General features: G+C 38.5%; 1 protein-coding gene across 1 annotated transcript in view; it reads left to right on the forward strand.

The window, feature by feature from the left end:
- The first annotated feature begins 1796 nt into the window (after positions 1-1796).
- The window catches only part of st18 (ST18, C2H2C-type zinc finger), a 39009-nt gene continuing 19349 nt past the window's right edge, over positions 1797-21456 (forward strand). The window contains exons 1-2 of the mRNA XM_022758259.1: positions 1797-1965; positions 19983-20098. Of these exons, the coding sequence (XP_022613980.1) occupies positions 1797-1965; positions 19983-20098 (285 nt within the window). The remainder of the gene's footprint in view (positions 1966-19982; positions 20099-21456) is intronic.

The following is a 21456-nucleotide window of genomic DNA, read 5'->3' on the forward strand; positions in this document are numbered from 1 at the left end:
ATCAAAGTTAGGTAGATAATTGGTTACTTAGTAAACCTGCTAGTTAGCATCAACATTTCTGTAAGTGAGTATAAGATTAAATTCTAATAAACTTTCTTAGCATGATAAATTATTGCCAAAGCTATATTTGTATTTATAATAGTTACTGATATTTCATATCTGTGTCTTTATTTGGAATAACAAGGTGAATGTTTTGTTTCAAAAGGTTTTGTGTGGTTTGAGAACATAAGTTACTCATTGTTGGATTGTTTCATGTTTTATCATGATGATGTGATGCTACTGCCCAAAGGAGAATACATTACTATTAATTTAGTTTGCTGAAAGTATTAGCATGACAAATTTGCTGACATGTTTTTGAAGTATGACCAAAGGGGCTGAAGGAAAGCAAGCTTTAAATCAAAAAGCACACTTAACCAAATTTGGGTAGAAAGAAAAAAAAAAAAAAGCTCCAGAGGAGGATAGTGCGCACAAAAGTTGTTCTGTTGCCTGTGAGTGTGGTGACAGCCGGTCCCAGTCCCTGCAGCCCTCACCGTGCACTGTGCAAGCCTGACGGGAAACTGACTGCAGCTCAGGACATGGCCTTGTTTGTTCACAGTCCCCCCTCTCTGAAAAGAGTTATGCTGTCTGTTTTGAATGGACAGCGTTTTTCTTTGTGTGCTCGATCAAAACAGAGGGCAAAGTTAGTCAGCAAGTTGCATAGCTTCTGCATTCTGATTCTTCAAGCCTCTTTTGTATGAAGTTTAGCACAATGTTTTACACTGTGTTTGACCTGAATGGCGTGCTGGAGGTAGGAACATTTTTACAAACTACAAAATAGAAAGGGGTAGAATGTAATTTTGCTATCAGATATTACTCAGTCATGTTTCTATGATAGAACTAAACAAGTAAAATGGTCATATGGGGTTAAAAACTCAGCTATAATACACAAAATGACAGAGTGCAGTGTTGCTGAAATATTTATATGCTTTTATCTGATCTATTTCCTAACCACAAGGTATTTGCCTGCGAATCCCTGGCACTTTTGATATTACCTGAAGGCAAATGGTATATAGATTTATACAAGTTATTTACAACAACAGCCAAGCCATTCCTCTGGAAACTAGGCTGCAGATCAAAGGATTGTTTTGATCTCTACTTAGCATATTTGTTTAACCTAGCCAGTGATTCTGAAAAGTGCACAAGCTTTTCGGTGATATGCAGAGCACCCTTTATCCGTCTTTTTCTTCTGTTAGCTCTGGATTTAAGTACTTTCTGTATTTAGGAGACAACTGGATTTGCCAGCTTTTGAAATTTAGTTGCCCACTGCTAGCAGTCTTGGCACTCAGAAATAGATAACTAGGTATGTTCCACTGCTAATCCTGATCGGCCTTGTAATAGTATTTGCGGACTGTACAGCACTCAATTAGGGCATAATGTGCTATTTTTATTTCCTTTAAGTTGGATTAAATGTGAAAACATGTTTGTTTTTTTTCAGTTTCCATCTACTGTTTACTGTGTGGGTACTTTGCAAAGTATTGTTTTATACTGTTTCAATCAGTACCACTCTCTCCACACAGGACTGCAAAATGTCAGGAGAAAAACAATGTCCAAGCGCTCTCTAAAAAAGATGCCAGGGCAATCAGGAAATTTTCTGGAATGCTTAAGAGAATGCATATGCACACAATGCCCTAATTCTCTCTTACTTTGGGTTTGGGAAAGATGAGCACAGGTTTATTGAGAGCCAAAAAAGGGGGCAGATGGCTCACAAGAGGGATAAACCTGGGAAGTCATGCTGTAAATGTGTTTTACAGAAAACAATGAAAGGAGCGGACAAAGCGATTGTGGCAAAGTCCTTTGGAAAATGGAAAAGCAGCTCTCTAAGGTCCAGGACCATGGAGAAGCCGGATGAGCCGTCCGAGGAGAGTAAGGAGGAGAGCCTATCCAACTGCACCTGTGAAGCCCCCCAACTCGGCAAGAAACCAGTTGGTAAAAGTACCTTATTTTCTTATTTCAAGTCCGTTCATACTGCTGTGTCTCCCAGCTTATTTTTCTTGTGGCAATTTTAATTATTACTGTGGTGACTTGTTTTTTTTTTCCATTTGACTCTCTGGCCTGCCATATCCGGTGAACAAACAAACCACATTGTTGGGCAGGAGAATTCCTTTTGAGGGAAAGTGTGTCTCCGATGATACAGTGTTGCCAGAAAAAGACAAAGCAAAAAATAGCAAACACAAAAACAGTCACAGGTGCATGGGAAAAAGAGAGAACCGAGTGAATGGTCACTGCGGTCCCCAGGAGGTCTTTCAGTGTTAGCCAGTGCGGTGGGTGGACTTCTGACAAGGACGTTGGTTAGCAGCCAGGTGGAGTGTGTAACTGAGAATGCTCCTGTTTATTCTTTTCACATGCTAATGTGGCTCCTATGTGACTTTAATGCGGCAAAACTTTTTCTTAGAGTTAACATTTTTGTTGTTTCAATACCTGCTCTTGTAACACAGTAGTGGGCTGATTCAAAGGCTCCACACTCTTTTATATATGTCTGGGAACGTGCCAGGGATAGAGATATATGCTAACCATGCTGTACATAAAGACAGACTGGTGGAATATTTTCAGTGCAAACAGGTACAAAATATGGCTTTTAAATTCATGAACCAGACAGAGAAAATGAACAGATCATATTGTGTGTTAAAAGTATGATTATGAAACATGTTTTGTTTTTTTTTTTGTTTTTTTACAATGAACATATATGAATAACCATCACTGTAAATACCAAGAGATGCCAGTTTTTGTAGTTCAGTGTTGAAGTGGTGATCGGTATGTAACATAACAAAATGCTCTAACAGATATGTACTCTTTAGGATAATTTTATCTCATGTAGCATTTGGCTCCTATCTTTTTTTCCAGCCTATTATGTTCCATGTTGTGTAAAATGTCGAATACAGTACAATATCTTACAGTAGAGAATTTTTACCTCTCCAAAAAGCGTAAATTAGGCTTCTGACACTCTGCAATGAAAGACTACATGACTACTACTCTAAGCAAATGCACCCCTATGTGGACAAAGTAAGAATAGTGGGGTATTTGGATGAAACGCACAGGCCATGCAGTTCTCATCGGGCCATTGTCTCTATTTCCAATATGCTATGTAACCTGTTAGTATAATGGGCTATCGGTACTGTAGTAAATATACTCTAAAATATATCTTAGCTTTCATTAGTGGTTCATGAGCCAGCTTAATGTCTAATTCAGCTGCACAAAAGAGCAATATGGCCTCACACTATGGGTCTTTCCATACCTTGTAATGTACAATCTGTAAATAGCTTCAAAGGCATTGCATCTGCCATCTGCACTTCTAGGAACTCTTCTGCATAACCATTAAAACAAGCTGTCTCAGAGGACATCATTCGTATTTCAGCCTCAACCCTGAATTACTGTGTGTTCATTATAATTATAAGGGAGGAGTGTTGCCAGGCTAGCCTGCAGAATGCCAGGTGCACACTTCCATAATCTACCATTTTAAACAACTCAGAGCATTAACAACAGTATCTATGTGCTATTCAGCCATTAGTTCACTTTGGCTTTCATGCTCAAACTCACATCAGTCATCTGAACATTTTGTGCCACAACAGACATACAGGAAGAAAGTGCAATACTTTGTAGTGTTCCATTTTCCTAAGCCTGCTTAGGTTATGTGACTGAGCCATGCCGCTGTGTGAAATTTTATCCCGATACTGGCACTGTATCCTTGTGAGGGAGTCTTGTAAAATAGGTTTACTTAGCGCCTTTGCTGGCATTTTCCGAAGATAGCAAATGCACAAACACTGTCCATGATCGGATTAACCGTTCTACAAAATGATGTAACTCTTTGTCTTTTTTGTGTGGCATAGGTTTCTCTGCTTAAGTTTAGTGGTCATCCACAAGAGAATAGAAACATTTGAAATCCAGTCACATCCTCATAATCCATATATTACAAATAAAATAGATGACAGCCTTGGTTAATCACAGCCTTTGTCACACAAATGTGACATATAACTGCCCAGAGTGAATCACTCAACCACAAATTCACCAGAATTTTGCAGATACTGCCTCGAACTGCACAACAACAATCCTTAATTAATACAAGTCCTAATTTGAAAGGCATTTAATTTTGAACTTTGCCTGATGTTCCTCTCTGGTGTTGAGGCACAGGATTTAAATTCCATGTGATAAGTGTGAAAGATTTTTTAAGCATCCATATACAGTATAAAGTACGCTATGCCAAGTACACAGAGAACATGAATTTGCACCTGAGGACATATAGCTATACATCCAGAGTCACAAGGTGTGTCAAGACAAAATGTTAATTACACAATTTATGACAGAAATCAGTTGAAATATCTCCACGGATCTCGCTTATTTACATTTTAATTACTACTATTACTTATTCTTATTTTTTGGATGTGACCATAGCAAGCCCAATTCCTCCCCTACACTAGAAAGGAGCAAAATGACTGTTTTCCACTGGAGGTTTAGATGCTTGTTTATCACTTTTAAATACCATCATCTTTGCTGAAATCCCCTCTCAAAAGAACCTTTCACTTGCTGGAATAAATTCAAATTAAAATTTAAATCCCTCTTTGCATTTCTTCAGCCTTTTTTAAAATAGCTGCCTCCTTTTAGAAAGCTGTTTATGTAGTGATCTGTTCATAATCCAGTTTGTTTCTCAACAGCGAAAAACACAGAAATCGTATTATCACTATCTTGGAGAGATGATGCGAGAAATCAGGAAGTATAAATGTCTGGATCTGTAGAAGTTTTCAAAGTTGTAAAGCTGAAGAATATGGCAAAAGCCTTTCAATAAAGTAGTCGGTAAAACTGCGATTTGACTTGCAAATATACAGAAATATAAAGTACATTGTGTTGTGATAACTCAAAAACATTTCACCTACCTTTGGCAAAGCTAATGTAACGACAGACAATATGTGCTCATTCAACAAATACACAACATTTTGGCATGTTTCACAGAACATGTAGACAGTATTTGTCATATACTGTAGATAGATGGCTCATCAGAAATGTTGATGTGTGTGACATACAGCTATTGAAGTAAGATTTGGAAGATTAACCCTTGGCATTATAGCTGACAAGTCATGCAGATCTCTGTAAACAGCTCTTTCTAATCTTAGGAGGTGCTCACCTTCCATTATACTGAGAAAAACAATATCTAATCAGAAATGTAACAAATATAAACAGAAACAGCAGACATTTACATGCAATGCCTTTTGATAACAACCCATTTCAGAGGTAAAATGACGCAGAAGAGGCCATAGGGAAATTTAATTTGCTCAAGCTAGATTGGATTTATTGTTTGGAAACAAATTATAATTGTGTCTCCAGAAAGTTAACCAAGATCTAAACAAAAGGAAATCAATGACCCACCCCCATTAATCACTCAAAACCAGCTACTTGTGCTGAAGAAACTTACTTCATAATCAATTTCTTTGTTTTGCTCAAAGGGCATTTGCATTTTAGTTCATGTCAGCAAGCTTCCTGTATCTGGCGCAATCAAAAATTGCAAGCCATCCACATTAATGGAGTTTTTTTTCTATTTATTCAAGTGCATATCTCTGAATACTTAAGATGATTTTAGCTTATTATGCAAACTGCCCTACAAATATAAAGACAGAAAAAAACTACTGTTGAGTGGCAGACTTAACTTTTCTGGGGCTTCTCATTGTAGTGTCATAGTAAATCGAATACATCATCAAAGACAGTTCTCTTTTAGTTTTAACGGGTAAGAGCTAACCAATATCTGCTCCTTAGAATCTTGCAATTGAGCACCCACGGGACTTCTGAGACCAGACAGAAATGCCTCCTGTTAGTTTTGTCTAGACATACTATTACAGCCACCAAGGTCATTATCAAAGCATGCATTATACACACCTGTTACCATTGTTTAGATGCTCGTTTTGGCTGAACATCCAAGCTCCTATCTTGCCATTTATAGGCGTGTCTGCTTCATTGTCTGCCCGCCTGAGTAGAAAAGATGGGCAGGGACCCCCAGAGACGCCCAGATCTGGACCTAACCTCTCAATGACACAACACAATGACTCCTCGGCCCATGAACTACAAAAGGCAGACATCGACTGACCAGTCAAGCGTTGATTTCTTAGATATAAGCAATCAGATGCTCTAATTTGAGGGCTGTGTATGTAGAGAACAAGCAGTGACCACTAATAATGCTTTTCATTTTTACTGATAAAGTGGATAATTTAGACCTGCAGAGCAATGCTTTTCTTTGGTACCAAAAAGACATTGAGTGACCAGTCGAGCACTGATTTCTCAGATTTAACAAATTCTATAAATGTAAGGAACCAATTAGTGACCAGTAATGAATGATGTGTTTCATCATTACTGATAAAGTTAATCATTTAGACCTGTGATTGTATAAATAATTCTAAAAATCAACATTATTAATGGATCCAGGTGGTTTTAAGGATTACCAGTGAACTTTTGCTTCCATGCACATCCTCAAGTGTGATTTTTACATCACAGAACACCATGTTTAGTCACCTGTAACATCAAGTTAACCTGTACACTTGGCCATGTAGTCATTTTATTAGTTTATGAGGAACCTGAAGGACCTGAATGTGTTATATTGTTAGTTTTGGACAACAAAGTCAAATATAAGCACAGTCTTAGTTCCAAAGGTATCAGTTGAAGGCAGAGACAGAAAACATTCTATATTTGTCCATAAAACATTTCAAATGTTATTGAGGTATCTTCAAAGGACACTGAATAAACATATTATAAGGTTGCCCACTGTCACACAGAAATCACCCCAAAGGGAATTGCAGGGAAGTAATCTAATCATTTCTTTTAACTGAGACACTGTGACATGCAGTGTAGATAATGATCCCCATGAAAAATGTACTATATTTTCAAAAGAATATTCCCTGTCTTCTAACATTAACATAAAGATAGTTCTACATCCTGGAGCCATATCAACAACATGTACTTATGTTTGGTTCATCGTATTTGCATATGCAAATAATTTTTTTAAAATTTAATTCAGTCCTTTTATGTGACTTTCTGTGATGAACAAGCGGCATCAAGTGGTTGCACAATGAGGGTTCAGTACCACCAAGAAGAAGCATTTGTGCCATTTTAGACCGAGCTTAAAGCATTATAGCTGAAATTAACCACAGTTTAATATAGATTTTTTCACGTCTATCATATTCAATGGCACAGTGTGAATATGCATTGTTGTTTTGGTGTACGGCCTGCCATGCGAAATTAGTCGCGTTGCTTTGTTGAAATTACGGGGCGGGGTGTAGAGTGAGGGGGTTTGTTGAAGTTATACTGCTGACATTTTGATCCTGCAGTGCATTAGAAGAATTCAGTTAAACATATTTGTGTAGGTTTCACGGGAGGAAGGTATAGTGCTCAAAACAACAGGGTGCTGTGACACTTCACTTTGCTTACATAATTTGCAGCAGAATGCAAAAAGCTTTTAGACACAGATGTGACCCATTGTAATACCTTTCTAAATGCAATCAAACACTTTCTACAAATATGAGCAGGACTTTTTAAATGTGAACCCTTGTTTGACATGTAATTTTGTCCAACCCACTCCTCTTTCATTTCTCCATCAGCTCTCTCCAGTTATGCCCACATTTTCAGTTGATGAAATAGCTTGACAAAACACTAGTTTATGTTCTATGCCGACTCTGAATGAGGTCTCTCTTTTTTTTTTGGAGATTTGAACAGATGTTAGAGCTAAAAAAAAATTTTACATTTTGTAACGTTGGCGTAGTGTTGTCTTCAATATGATGCTTTCTCACAATTTGTCGAGATTTCGTTACATGAGTCCATTTGTTTTTTTCCCTCAGCAATACTGATGTCTAGTTAAGAACGTGAAATAATCATCCCTAGAACAAGCTTGTAGTGTCCTCACAGCGAGATTGTCTGCATCAGAAAAAACAAAGAACATGTTACTTGATAAGATGCTTAGACAGATGATTCTTTACTTGCATGTGTTTGTATCATTATATGTATATTATTATCAGGCAGAAATACTGAAAAGAGGGGGAACGTAGCAGGTCTGCTCTCTTTGTATGTCTCTTTCACTGTGTACCATGAATTGGCTCTTGAAGACAGTTGAAATTAGACTTTCAAATGAGGCATTAAACAAGGTGATGGTCAACTGCCAAACCTTAAGTAATGATATTCTCCATCCTCAAGTCCCCAGCCTTGCATAACCAGATGCACAAATCACAGAAAAAAGAACTGAAAATACATTATTATTACATATTGTGTTCACACGTCAGTCTCCAGGGACCTGGGGGGACATCACCGAGAGATAAGCGTGTTTGGGTGGCCCCTACCATCAGCTGGGGAAGGGCTGCGCTTGGATCTTGAGGGGGGGCCCCTCATGGGTATCACTTATTTTAAATCCTGAGCCACACCATCCCACCCCCCTCTTTTGCCCCCCTCGCCCCAGGCTCCACCCAGAAGTGTGGTTGCCTTTGTCATTGTAATCTGGCCCTGTTTGCTAAACGCTTCCACTGTTTACTCTCTGCTATGGGGGCTTGTATGAACAGGAGTCAGCAGGACGCAGGGTGACATCACTTTGGCTGGGGGGGTGTTTGAAAAGCTGCATTTGTGATTTCTCGGGGCCCCTTGCTTCTTTTATTCTTCCTTGTCTCTATCCAGGCCTGTCGAACGCATGAGCTAACCCAGGAGGCTAACATGGCCTACAGGGAGGAATTACACCTAATTACTTGAATAACTGCTAGGCAGCAGCCTTCCGTAGTCACCAAAAATCATTTCCAGGTCTCTGCCTTTTACTGATAGCCAGACTTCTTGTGACAGAAAACCCTGGACAAAGCGTTTACATTCAAATGGTCCAGGAGAAATGAAACAGACTGACAGGTACAAACATTAAAAAGGGGGGAAATCAAATTAACAGACAAGGATTTCATATCGTCTATTTTTGTTGTTGCCGTAGCGATAAAGTCGCAGACATTGAAACTGGTCTGTTGAGCCATTGTTATCATCCCTGGCCATCTGCTGCTGAGGAGTGACATTCCCTCTCATTTGCATGATGAGTGATGTATGAGGAGCTTGGGAGGGCATATGCCCTGGTCTTGTGACAAAGCAAGTGAAAGTTTTTTTTTTTAAACACACGGAATAAGGATCGATACATGAATAAGGCTGGATGAAGGAGTTAAAAAAAGGACTAAATCACCTGTGAGTGTATATGTGTGTACATGTGCGTGTTTGCCTGCGTGTATGTTGCATCTTCACTGAGCGCACACAAATCTGTGGTGCATGTGTCTGTGCGAGTGTACACGCGCGCATGAGTAGAGGCTAGTGCGCATCTGCCTTCTTGTGTGCCTGTTTGTGTGTTTTGCGGATGTGGGAGTAGAGCGAGGAGGGGGGTTGGTGGCTGTTGATGTGCAAATGTGCATCATGTTGAAGGGCTGTGAATGGGGAGGTGTGACGTAAAAAGGGACCCGAACGCAGGTGCTTATCTCGAGGCTGTCAAAGGCACAGTATGTCATATTCCTGGGGACTACCTTTCAAAGCCACAGCACCAGCTCAGCTATCAAGAAACTGGGAGAAAATCAAACTTTTTGGATCACAGCACTAGGTTGGTGTCAAAGTTCTTTTTATTTAATATACTGTCGGTTTGGTCAGCATTTATCATCACTGATACTCTGTATCGCATATGTGAACGACAAGCCTTTTAGCTCATGCTGTTAGATGCTGTCATATGGAATTCAAAACAGAAGCTGATATGTGCAAGTGTTAGAAACTTACTTAGATTTACACTTAGATTCTACTCAGCTGCTAAACTTGTGTTCTGTGGATTTTACATGATGAAATATGGGAAATAGATCTTTGCTGGCATTTGTTTTGAACCGTGTCAGGGGGTATTTAGAAAATTCTTCTCTTGTGATGAACGTCGTTTGCCTGACACAAATCAGTGTTCTTAAAATCTTTGCTGGAAAGTGAGCGTAGCTTCTGTCCAGGTTTCAGACAGACAGTTTGAGAGGAGATTAAATGGCTCAAACTGTTTTTTGAGATGCATGACCTATTTTTGATCATCCAGATAACATGAGATACTGTCTACCTAGATTAAATTCACAGCATTTGTGTGGAGTATAAGCTTGTCTTAGAAGAACACATGTTTGTATTGTGTGCAGAGACAAAGCATTGTCAGGTTGCCTGTGGCTTTGACAGTGACAGCTGTACATACAAGACCACTGAGCCTAATGCACTTAAACATTGACTCTGTGTTCCAGTAACATATTTGAACAGTCAGTGAAGTATTTTATTGCATCCTGTTTTGGCTTTCCGTAATTTCCATTGTAACTCCAGTAAAGTTCGAAAACTGCATGCTAATGTTGAATGTAGTGTGACAAAAAAATAATTTACAAATCAGTTTTTGTGTTATATTCAATGGTCAAGTCTTAGATTTGAACAAATTTAGTAGGGCCAAATCATCAAATTGTCTTATGAATTTCTGTAATTATTCGCACTGTAACTGTGGTAAAGTTGGAAGCTAGTTCAGCTAATGCTGAATGTGGTGTGACAGTAATACAGTCGACCATGAACTTTTGTGTTATATGTGGGTAAGTCTCAGCTTTGAACAAATGCTCTGGGACCAAAGCACTCGACAGTCTCCAGAGCAACTATTGATTTAGGAGGACGGATCCTGGTTAGAAAAGTTCATCATTTACTAGTAACTTGCGGCACACTAATGCCTTGAATCTGATTGTATGACCCAACTTTAAGTTGATCTATGTTAAACAAAAGTAGGATTTTTTTAAACAAGCGTTTAGGCCCAGGTTAGAGGATGAACCTATAGATATTATCACAACTTTAATGTCATTTTAGATTTTGTTCTTTATTGCTTTGAACCACAAAAAATAACAATATAGCCAGGAGTCAAAAATATTTATGTAAACTAACAACATCTCTTGTATCTGCCTGTCATATCTATTCCCATGCCTTTCAGAGACGTTACACTCTGTGATTGAGGTGTTAAATCATTTTTATGTTTGGAGAATTTCTGTGGAAAATGTGTACATTTTTCAGGGGTAAAATAAATTGAAATGCCAGTTGTCATTCTGTCTGTTAGCCTCCATTTAATCATAACTCCATCAGCTTATTTCAGGCAGCTCGCCTCTCTTAATAAACATGAAAAGAGCAGCGAAAGACATTAGATAACACAGCATTGTGTAACTGTGTCACATGATGATAATCCTTTGAAAAGTTTGGAAGTCATTTAGAGATGGTAACTCATGAAGGCAGGAGACATTAGCGAGGTCACAAAGTTACTCTTCTCCGCTTTGTTTTAATTACAATAGCAGTGCAGGCTATGGCAGGGATGTGTGGTAAAGCAGTGATAAGTAAGAGGCATTATTCCTCTCTGCTCCACACCCTCCTCTTCAAAGGACAGGGATGTTAGTTGCTACACAACACATTAATGTTAACTTCTGTTCGCCTCCAGGAACTGTCCATGGTACCTGCTGCCCAACAAAGCTGGATTCACAAACTTATTCACATAGTTGCAATACACACTCAACGTCTGTGATGGAAAATTTGATTTTCTATTTCCAGTTATTTAGCAAAGAAGTTAAAATAAAGTTATTCAAGCTTTGAAATATTAAAAAAAAAAATTTCAATAGCTTGTTTAAATTTTAAGTCAATTGCCGTCGGGTACACACAATGTAAACAACAAAATTGCATGAAAAAGCTCTGCATACATGTCAGTCTAAAAAAACACACACACATTGTGTTACCTGTTTTTGCCCTACTCAAACTTCAGTTAGTTAATCCAGGAAAATGAATTATGTGGATTTAATTCAACAAGGTCTCAGAAATGATCCATCTGCTGTTGAGCAGCTGGTGAAAGGATAAATGTAATTAATTACTTAACTTTTGAACAGTATTCCAGAAAAAACTGTTTATGTGTCCTACTGGAAAAAATGTAAAGCAACAGTGTAAACAATACAAATTCAAATTTATTCATTTTTTTTCTCTTAGCAACATAGCTTTTGTAATTTAGATAGTATTTCAATGTAGCCTGTAGTATTGTTTAAAATTGGTCTTGTGTAAATGTATAATCTATATAATATCAGGAGTTTGTTACCATGGAAATACATCACTTTAAAATAATGTTTGTAATAAACTACACATTTTTATTTATCCTATTATAAATTAAATATTATAATATATGATTAAGTGTATAGAATTCCAGATAACAGTAATCCTCGTTGTAACAATGATATAGGCTTACACTTAAATCTTGATTATTTTTTCTGGTCCTTTCTTTATTAGTGGACTGATTCTAAAACCAGCCATTAAATGATGATTATAAAATTTTTAAAATCTTAATAAAATGCTAGGATTGTGTATAATGTCAGTCATATTTTCTATCTCGTGCTACTTTAAAGAAAAATGATGTGAAATGTTAACAAGGTTAAATCAGGGGGGATTTTCAACAACAGAAAAACCCTTTTAGCGAATACTTATATTTGTTTGACAGGGCAAGACTATGAAATGTTCCCAATTAATATTACATGGGATTTTTTTCTGCCTTTCTTTTTTCTAAATATATTTCAGAATTTACCTTGATTGTAATGTACCTCATTGGCTGTGGTTTTGTTTGTTGGCCTAACTATAAAGGATCTGCTTATACCCTTGTGGGTTGGGAAGAATTAGGATTTATGAATTTATTTCCTCTGTTGTATTGTTTAAACAGCTTTGGTTTAGTTTTGATCCCTTCCTCTTGCCTTTGAGGCTGTTCCACGGTGTCAGCTGTTGACTGATAGTAAGAGAACTGCCTCACAGTGTGAATGAAAGAAAACTAGCGGTTGGTAAACACTGATAAGGGATAAATAGAAAGCGGTCAGGCAGAGATAGTTCTGTGGGAGCCCAGATTGTGTGCGGTCTGTTAAAATGAGATTCTGAGCCTGTCCTTTTTATTCTTCCTCCCCTCCCCTCCCCTCCCCTCCCCTGTGCGGCGTTTGTCTGGAAAATCTCCAGTGACCCGGCTCGGCAGTCCCAGGCTGCAGTATTCTCTTTTTGTATTTGTTTTGTTTTCTAACAAGGGTCAAGTTGGCCAATAGACATGTCCCTGATGCTTATAGACAGCTGTCATGACTTCAAGTACTTACAATAGTTACATTTTACATGGATTCATGGTTCTGCACCAACAAGCACAGCAGCAAGAGATTTGTTAAAAAAAAAAGAAAAAAAAAAAACTGAACTAAATTTCTACACAATTTTGAAACATTGAGTTTTTATATATGCGGTGATTAGTTGTCGTCACAAAATCTACCTTTATAATTTTTTAAAAAGCTGAGTAGGAGTACCTCTGAACATCCATCCATCCTTTCTTATATTACCCACTACATATGTGCTCAACACATACAGTGTCAGGCCTGCATATATAAATATATATATATCACCATGCTATATTAATTACAGTCACATAATTACACATTTACACTCTCATCATGACAGACCCTGAGGAATATAAATCTCATTTCTCAATTAAAATCACTCTAAATGACTGTTTTATTCAATTCTTTTTAGGAGCAGTCTGTTCTTTGCAGTAGTCGTTGATTTTTTTTTTTTCTGGGTGAATCTATCTTTTGTGTGATTAAAAAGACCTTCAGAGGTCTTACCTTGAGGATCACCATGTGGTGTATTTACACAGAAAATAATTCAGCCCATTGTAGCCCAGCAGCTAATGAGATTGGTTGTTAAGTGAATGACACAAAGGCTACAAAAAAAGAAAAAAAAAAAAAAAGCTTAGCGTTTCGGGTGAATATCACAGTGTCCCTGCACACACACACCAACCAAAGACACTCTCTCAGCAGCGAGACTCTGGACTACCCTGTACCCCACCTCGATATCCTTCTGCTCCGTCTCCTCCCCGATGACACTATGAGATGCACAACAAAGGCTAAAAGGGGCATGGTAAGTCGAGCTTGCGAATCTGCCCTGTCGGACATGTTATCATGAGTACATTTAGATGTAGGAGACAAGTGATTCTGTTTGTCTGTGTAAGGATGTGCTGTGCTGTGAAAGCCTCAGGCTCAGATAAGTAGATTCATAGAAGGGTCAATAACATTGATGCTGTTTTGTGTGGCTCAGAAGAAAATCACCACACTTGACCATTCTTAACTTTGGCAGTGCTGCTAAAACTTTTTCTCTCCATTTCTTTCTCTGAGCCACGTTTCTTGCCTTATACTTGAATTTTGTGTCAAGTTTGTATCGGAGGTATGACTTGGTTTTTATTCACAAGCGTATAAAGGTTTATTTTTTTGTGTCTGTGCCTGTGTCTGTCAATGTGGTTACTCAAAGGTCCTTGAGTAAAGCTTGACTCGCTGTTGTATGTTTACTTACTGAAATGTATAGCAGAGCAAAGCATGACAGCACAAGGGTCTTGTTAAGCACCTAGACTCAGTTTGTATCGATTGCTTGACTGTTTAGATACTCACTTAAAAGTGAATAGATGATGTTTCAACATAATCGTGCACATTTTGAACACTGTGCAGATATGTTGTATCTTTGATCTCTGGATAGTGGCACTGGAGCATCAGTAGTGACTGCTGTAATACAAAAATTTAAGTGCATTAGCTTATCATGCTCTACTGTCAGGCTGGAAAGTGGGTTAAAGTCCATTGCGTATATTAAACCCTGGACTTAAGTCAAATTTACATTTTGCTAAAGATTACTCCTTTTATTGATGCATATAATCATATTCATGGACCATCTGCTGATTTGGCAAGCATGGATCAAACTCACAAAACAGCCCTGCTAACCTTTTAAGTACAAAATAGTCTGGCTTAACTCTGCTAGCCCAGACGTGTGTGCGTATGCATGTGTGTGTGTGAGTGTGAGAGATTGTATGGATATTGGATAATACTTAATTTAGATCCTCCAGGCTGCTCATGCCATATTTTATTTTATCATGATCGCTTTGGTATCAGAGCACGGCTTGTGTTTGAACAACTGAGCAAATAATGTTTGTCTGACAATAATCAAAGCAAAATCTCGGTATAAGGAATCTGATTAAACTCTTGACCACAGTGTACAGCTCTGAGTTTATATCTGTCACCATGGTTACGTGGATTTCACAGTGCAGCATTGCACACTTCCACCTGGTTGTGAACGGCTGTGCGGGCCTCACCTCTTGAGTATACTAAAACACTGCTTAAGGTTCTTCTAGTTATTCTAATAACTGATTTAGTCCTGGAGTATCTCCCACTGTGTGTTTCACAGAAATAGGAATTCACCATTGGGCATCCTTACTGCATGAAATACTTATGTTCAGCTCATTCCAAACAAAGCTTACGCAGATTGAGAATTCATATGCCAGAGGTAAATCCGAGTTAACACGGATTTATACTGGCATGAGTTAAAGGACTAGAGTTTGTAATCCAGGTGGCCAAGGGATTTTACCATACAGTGGCAAAAATCACTTAAAACTCCCCCAACATCCTGAGCCACTGAGCTCAGTAAGCAGACAGATTGTTCAGAATTGATGACAGCACAACTATATCGGAGCTGGACTCTGTGTTTGTGTGTGTGCATATATGTGTACCCGCGTGTTTGTGTGTATGTACGTATGCTTGTGTTTGTGTGTGCGCATATGTGAACATGTTTGCTTCCTATATATACTCAATTAGTACTAAAGGGGCTGTTTAGAATAAGACCTTGACAGATTGGTATTATTTTCCTTTAATAGGGTAGGGGAGGTGTATGGGGAATACTGCCTTCTATCTGCATAAACATCAGTAGCATAAATAAAAAGACAGCAACCTCAATTTCAGTAGCCACTGACTCATAAGTAAATTGATCAAAGTTGCTATAATATCCAAATAATTGATGTTTTAATAAACTTTAGCTTGATCACCCTACACAACAATACTGGGTGAAAAACAAAGGTGCGTGTGTATATTTGTAAGGGTGTGTGTGTGTGTGTGTGTGTGTGTGTGTGTGTGTGTGTGTGTGTGTGTGTGTGCGTGCGTGCGTGTGTGCGTGTGTGTGTTTGTGTGTGTGTGTGTGCGTGCGCGCACATGTGCACATGTGTGTGGAGGACAGAGGAGCAGAGATAGAGTGGAGTTGTTTAATGACAGGAACAGCTGACTCATTTAGAGAGAGCAGTGAAAGGTAATTAACCCTGGGAAAACTACAGCTGCCATGCGAGCTGTTCACTTCAGCGCAATCTGATTAGGAATCACTGCTCGAGTCCCTGACTCCTTTCAGACACTGTGTGTTCGAGGTAAACTTTTCCCTTTGCCCCGGAGAGCCCCAGAGCACTGGAGACCTGCCTTTTGTGACGGGGGATTAGCTGGAACGGTTACTACGTTTCTCCAAATTGCAGACCACCTGGTAGCATTCATGCAACCTCCTCCATGAAAGGGCCTCCTTGGGCAGGAACAATGAGCAGGATTACTCTGCTCATTGTTACACCAGGGCTGGAACTTCTTTTTCCCCAAACACCTGTCCCCAAATTAGACAGGTTTGAAAAACCATGTTCATGACAGAATTCAAAGATTCAAACTAACATGAGAGTGGTTTGGCAGGCTGGAGACTTGCCAATGGATGAATTGTCTGCTGCTCCATTTATTATGCTATTGATGCATAGTGTAGTGCAAGAAGATACTAATTTTATTTGTCTCAATATTTTGGTGTGCTTAATTGGATTGAAATTCACAAATAAAATAGCATATCATCTAGGCCCCTTTCATACGATAAGAGAACTAAAAGCACCAGAAATTTGGTCAAAAACAGAAATTGGCTCTTTGATGTCAGAAGAAACAATCTGGACTTGGTGCCTCTGTGTGGTCCGGCTCCAGATGAACTCAATTTAGAGGGAAGGCTTTGGGATGACTTTGGAAAGCGATTACAAGATTCATAAATCACCTCGGCAAAGGTGTCACCATCTGACTCTTTTATGGGACTCTTGCGAACTCCGTCCAATAACAAGTTTCCCCTGTAGTTATGCCATCATAACAAATCATTGAAGCGATAGTAGCTAGCCAGGCTCCTAATTGTCTGTTAAGAATTCTGTGAGCTGTGTTCTTTTATTGAAGCATCTCTGTCTTGGAGAAGTGATAAGATGCCAATACGCTCCTCTATAAAAGTACTCTTTGGCAAAAGGCACAAACACTTTGCTTGGCCGTCAGGGTAGCTGTGAGGCTGTTATATCTGAAATCGCAGTTGACTTCAAGATTTTTGACTGTGTCTGCGTGAATCCAGAAACCTCCATCAGACGGAGGAATGCTCATAATTTGCCGGCAGAATAATTTTCTTCCAGATACAGTATATTTTTTTCTTTAATTTGAAAGAGCATTTACATACGGAGCACATATATAAGCCCAACATTTTGAAAAAAAATGCAATTTTCTTATATATAACACAGCAAATTATCCAATGCTGTTAAATTTTAATTAACTTTCAAATTTACTTTATAGGTAACCAATAAGGAAACATCTTGAAATAGAAAAAAGGGAAAAAAAAGAAAAGAATTTGGTCCAAGTTTTAGCCATAGATTTGACATCTTAGACCTCTTTTGTCCCCTCCCCCCTCCTTAAATATACCCCAGCCATTATTCTGATGTCCAGCTGGTATTTAGGGACAGGGCGTCTGATGGCTCCCTCGCCACCTCACAAAAAAAAGGCAAGAAAGAAAAGTTGTTTATCTAAACACTCTCTGAACAGAAGCTGATTTTAATCTCTGAGCAGAGCTTAATTTACTCACCAAGGAGACATTTGCATCTCAATGAAAAATGGTAAAAGCACTCACCTGCTTTCTGTATACAGTTTTACCTGCTGTCCTCAGAATAGGTGTGAACACTTTTCAAGCAGGTATATTACTGCTAGCTCACCTTTTCCTTTCAGCTAGTCAGGCTGTGAGGGTGGCTGATTCTCTGCACACCTCAAACCTCCTATGGGGTAAATATAAATTGTGATCAGTTTGCTGTATCCTCAGACATTCATTACAAGGAAATATGAAAGTAAAAGGTGCTATCTCCTGCCGTTTGCTCTTTATTGTACATAAACAGAATACACTTAGCATGTAAAATTAATGTGAAAATTATTCCCGGGGTAAACTATAAACACAGAAGTTACCCCGCACATTTACCCTTTTTTTCTCCTTCCCCTAGATCAGAGTGTAATTGCCAGTAATCAGGTCTGTTTGCTGCTGATAAAACCACTCTGAATGCGAGGAACCCTCTTTGTGTGATGACTCAATTATGCCAGAAGTGGCTCATCAAACCTGGCCCATCAGCTGCTTTAATAAATAAGGAGGAAAACTTGCTGCAGGCGCATTATAATTCCATTCATTCCATAATTAAATCCATTCCAGTTTTAACCCTTCACTCAGTGTGCTTCTGGAAGAGGAAACAAAAACAAGGAGAGAGAGGGAGGGGGGGGGGGGAGTACACACCAGACAGTGACCTTGCACAGAGCACCCATCCGTTCCCTATAATTCAAAATGATACCGTTGAAGAAAGGTTAAGAGAAAAAGGCTCATGGAGAAAAGGATGGGAATCAGTTAAGATGCAGCCTCTGTTTTTTATGTATGCATTGTTTCCACACACAGCCTTAGACAGTAATTATATTAAAAGAGTAATCTAATCATAACAGTTGGTTGGTTGAGTGTGCAGTACTGACATTTTGAAATCTTATTTTGTGTAATCTCATTTGCCTCTATCATCTCGCCTGTACAACCTATCTAAAGGAAATAATAAAAAGTAAATAATGTAATTAATTTTATGGTCTCCAGAATCTTACTTTGCTACTCTGGCCTGGTTTATTGGTTTCAAGATGAGGTATCAGCACAGAGTTTTTCACTCCATCACAATAATGTCTGTGTTAATTACATGAGAGCATCCCAAGTGCACGGATAAGCTGGGAACAAGGGGACACAAAGACTCAAGGTCAGTGATGAATATCCACAGCAGCTGCACGGTATTAATAAGGCATTATATGAAAATAATAATAATAGCATCACTTTCAGCAAAATGCGAGAGTGTGGTTAGAATAATGTCAGGAGCGCTGGGGTGTTTTACAGATATTTCCCCTCCATCATCTCATCTTGGATCCAGCCTTTCTGATAATGGTGCGAGGCAATGGTTATTCATGATTGCTGGACTGGGAAGGTCTCTCTCTTTTTCTACCCCCAGTCGCAGCCCATTCTCTCCTCTGTGGTGGGAATGCTGGCAGATGGGGTTAGGGGGGAATGGGCTGGGCTCAAGGACACCTAGCAGCCAGATTAACACATAGAAAATCTCATAGAGCCTCAGCATCAGGCTGCCTCCTTTCCCCCTGAGAAATCTGCCCTCGACGTAGGGAAACAGTCCTCTGAGAAGCATTATTTGTGTTGGACTTGGGGTTTGTGTATGTGCGTTTATGAGGGGGGGGTGGGCGCATAAATATGATTCAGCAGATGACGAACCAGCTCAAATAGTAGTGAGTCTTTTTTCATATGCTAATGAAACTGAGTGAATACCCCTCCCTCCCTCACTCCCTCTTCTTTTTTCACCCAGTTTTGTTTTTCCGGGGAAATGCTCTGTGAGCTATAATTAAGAAGATGTTGGGTTCCTTTTTTTTTTTTTTCAAAGCTAACAGAAATAAATAATTCCATAATAAGATCTGTGAAGTGAAGAGGCTTAATGTACTCATTGTGTTCATCCTTGTTTTCCCTCTTGGATGTTTTGTATTAATTAGAAGCAAGCAATTTGATCTCTGTCAAGCAATCAATTTGCATTGTGCTCCTTATTCCATGTGAGGTATTAATATGCTCTTTCCACCTTTTTCTGACTTCATATTCTCATCCGTGTCCCCAGAATATGAAAATATAATAATTAAATACCTTCAGAAATCTGGTTTACATACATACAATTGATTTCCCATAAGCTAAAAAGTAAATAAGTTACAGGCTGTAAGATTAAAGTTGACACGTTTTTGTGTTTGGTGTATATTCTGTTATAGATAATGAATTACACGATCACCTCCTGAGAGATAAGAAGTGTGAAAGCATCAACCAGGGTGGACAGTGTGGATCTGGCATCTTATCCTACAGAGCGCTCGGAAAACTACAGTCAAAGGTAAATAATCTGATGCGGACGGGACTCAGAAAGAGCTTATAATTCTAAACACAAGGTGAAAAAATAACTTTGTGAGGGACCAAAAAAAAAATCCCTGGGGCTCAGTGATTGTGTAACAGTGTTTTGGATAAGTAGCATGCTAAGTGGTGGAGTGTCACTGCTCTTTTGACCACAGTGATCACAAACTGAGATTGGATTTTACTTATGCAGAGCTGTGGGAGGCTGGCAGATAATATAGTACTCTTTAAAAAGTGTTGCTGAGTCTGCTTTTTCTATTGTGGTCGTTGCCTTTAGATGTCAGGTTGACTCGGCTGGATTTGTACCTGAAAGAACATTCTGTGAAACCACAACAGAAAGTTTAGAGAGATATTTATTCTGTACGTTTTCCTTACATGTCCGTGAGGTCCATTACAGTACTTCAACTTTTTTAAAGCAGACATGATGCTAAGTTCATTCAAAGTCTGTGTGTTTCAAACTGAAATGAATAGAAATCAGTGACAGCCCAAGAGGATCGGAAAGTATGTTCAGAAATCTAAAACCTTGTGCTTTAGAAAATGCTCAGCAGCTGTATGAAGTGAGGATGTTTTGCAATAAAACATGCAAAAACACTCCTATCAAGCTTAAACATCGAACTCAGTGGCATTATTTCTGTGTGTAAACTTTTGTAAAAATGATCTGCCACCAAACAATTGTTTCTTAACAACATTTATTGTGAGTACGGCACAAAATTTAATGCGCACTATGACGTACCATAGCTGGGGATACAAAACTTTGATGGAAACACACATTGTTGTAACACTTACCAAGACACAACATGACATTATTTTTTGGGTAACAAAAGAAGTGAGCAAAGTAAATGATAAAGCCTTTAAATTAATTATTCTGAGGGAGTTTCTAAAAAAAATATTCTTTTATGTTTAGACTGTTATTCAGTCAGTTATTGCACAGGTTATTATCCTGGAACAGAGGCACTGATAAGTATATGTCATTTTTAATTCCACTTACTTCCACATTTATATACTATAAATTTAGGTGGTATATAAATAGTAGTATATACATAATGAAGAAATGGTTTATAGCACATGATAATATATGTAGTTGTAAGTAGATATAAGGATATGCGTGTTAATGTGAATGTACAGTATTTGTCAAAAATTATAACTTATGAATATTTTATATTATTACAGTGGTGTTTTTCTATATTGTCGTTTATTATCTGTTTATACAACAGCCTTCACTTATGGCTGCCCACAGGAGGAGTTATAGTTGCTGTCAAACACATTGCTAAACGCTCATATCTGCTTACAACTATATTATCATTTGTTATGGACCATTGATTAAATGTTTATACTGCTTGA

The sequence above is a fragment of the Seriola dumerili genome, unplaced genomic scaffold, assembly GCF_002260705.1.
Source record: "Seriola dumerili isolate Sdu_G_001 unplaced genomic scaffold, Sdu_1.0 BDQW01000291.1, whole genome shotgun sequence".
Taxonomy (NCBI): domain Eukaryota; kingdom Metazoa; phylum Chordata; class Actinopteri; order Carangiformes; family Carangidae; genus Seriola; species Seriola dumerili.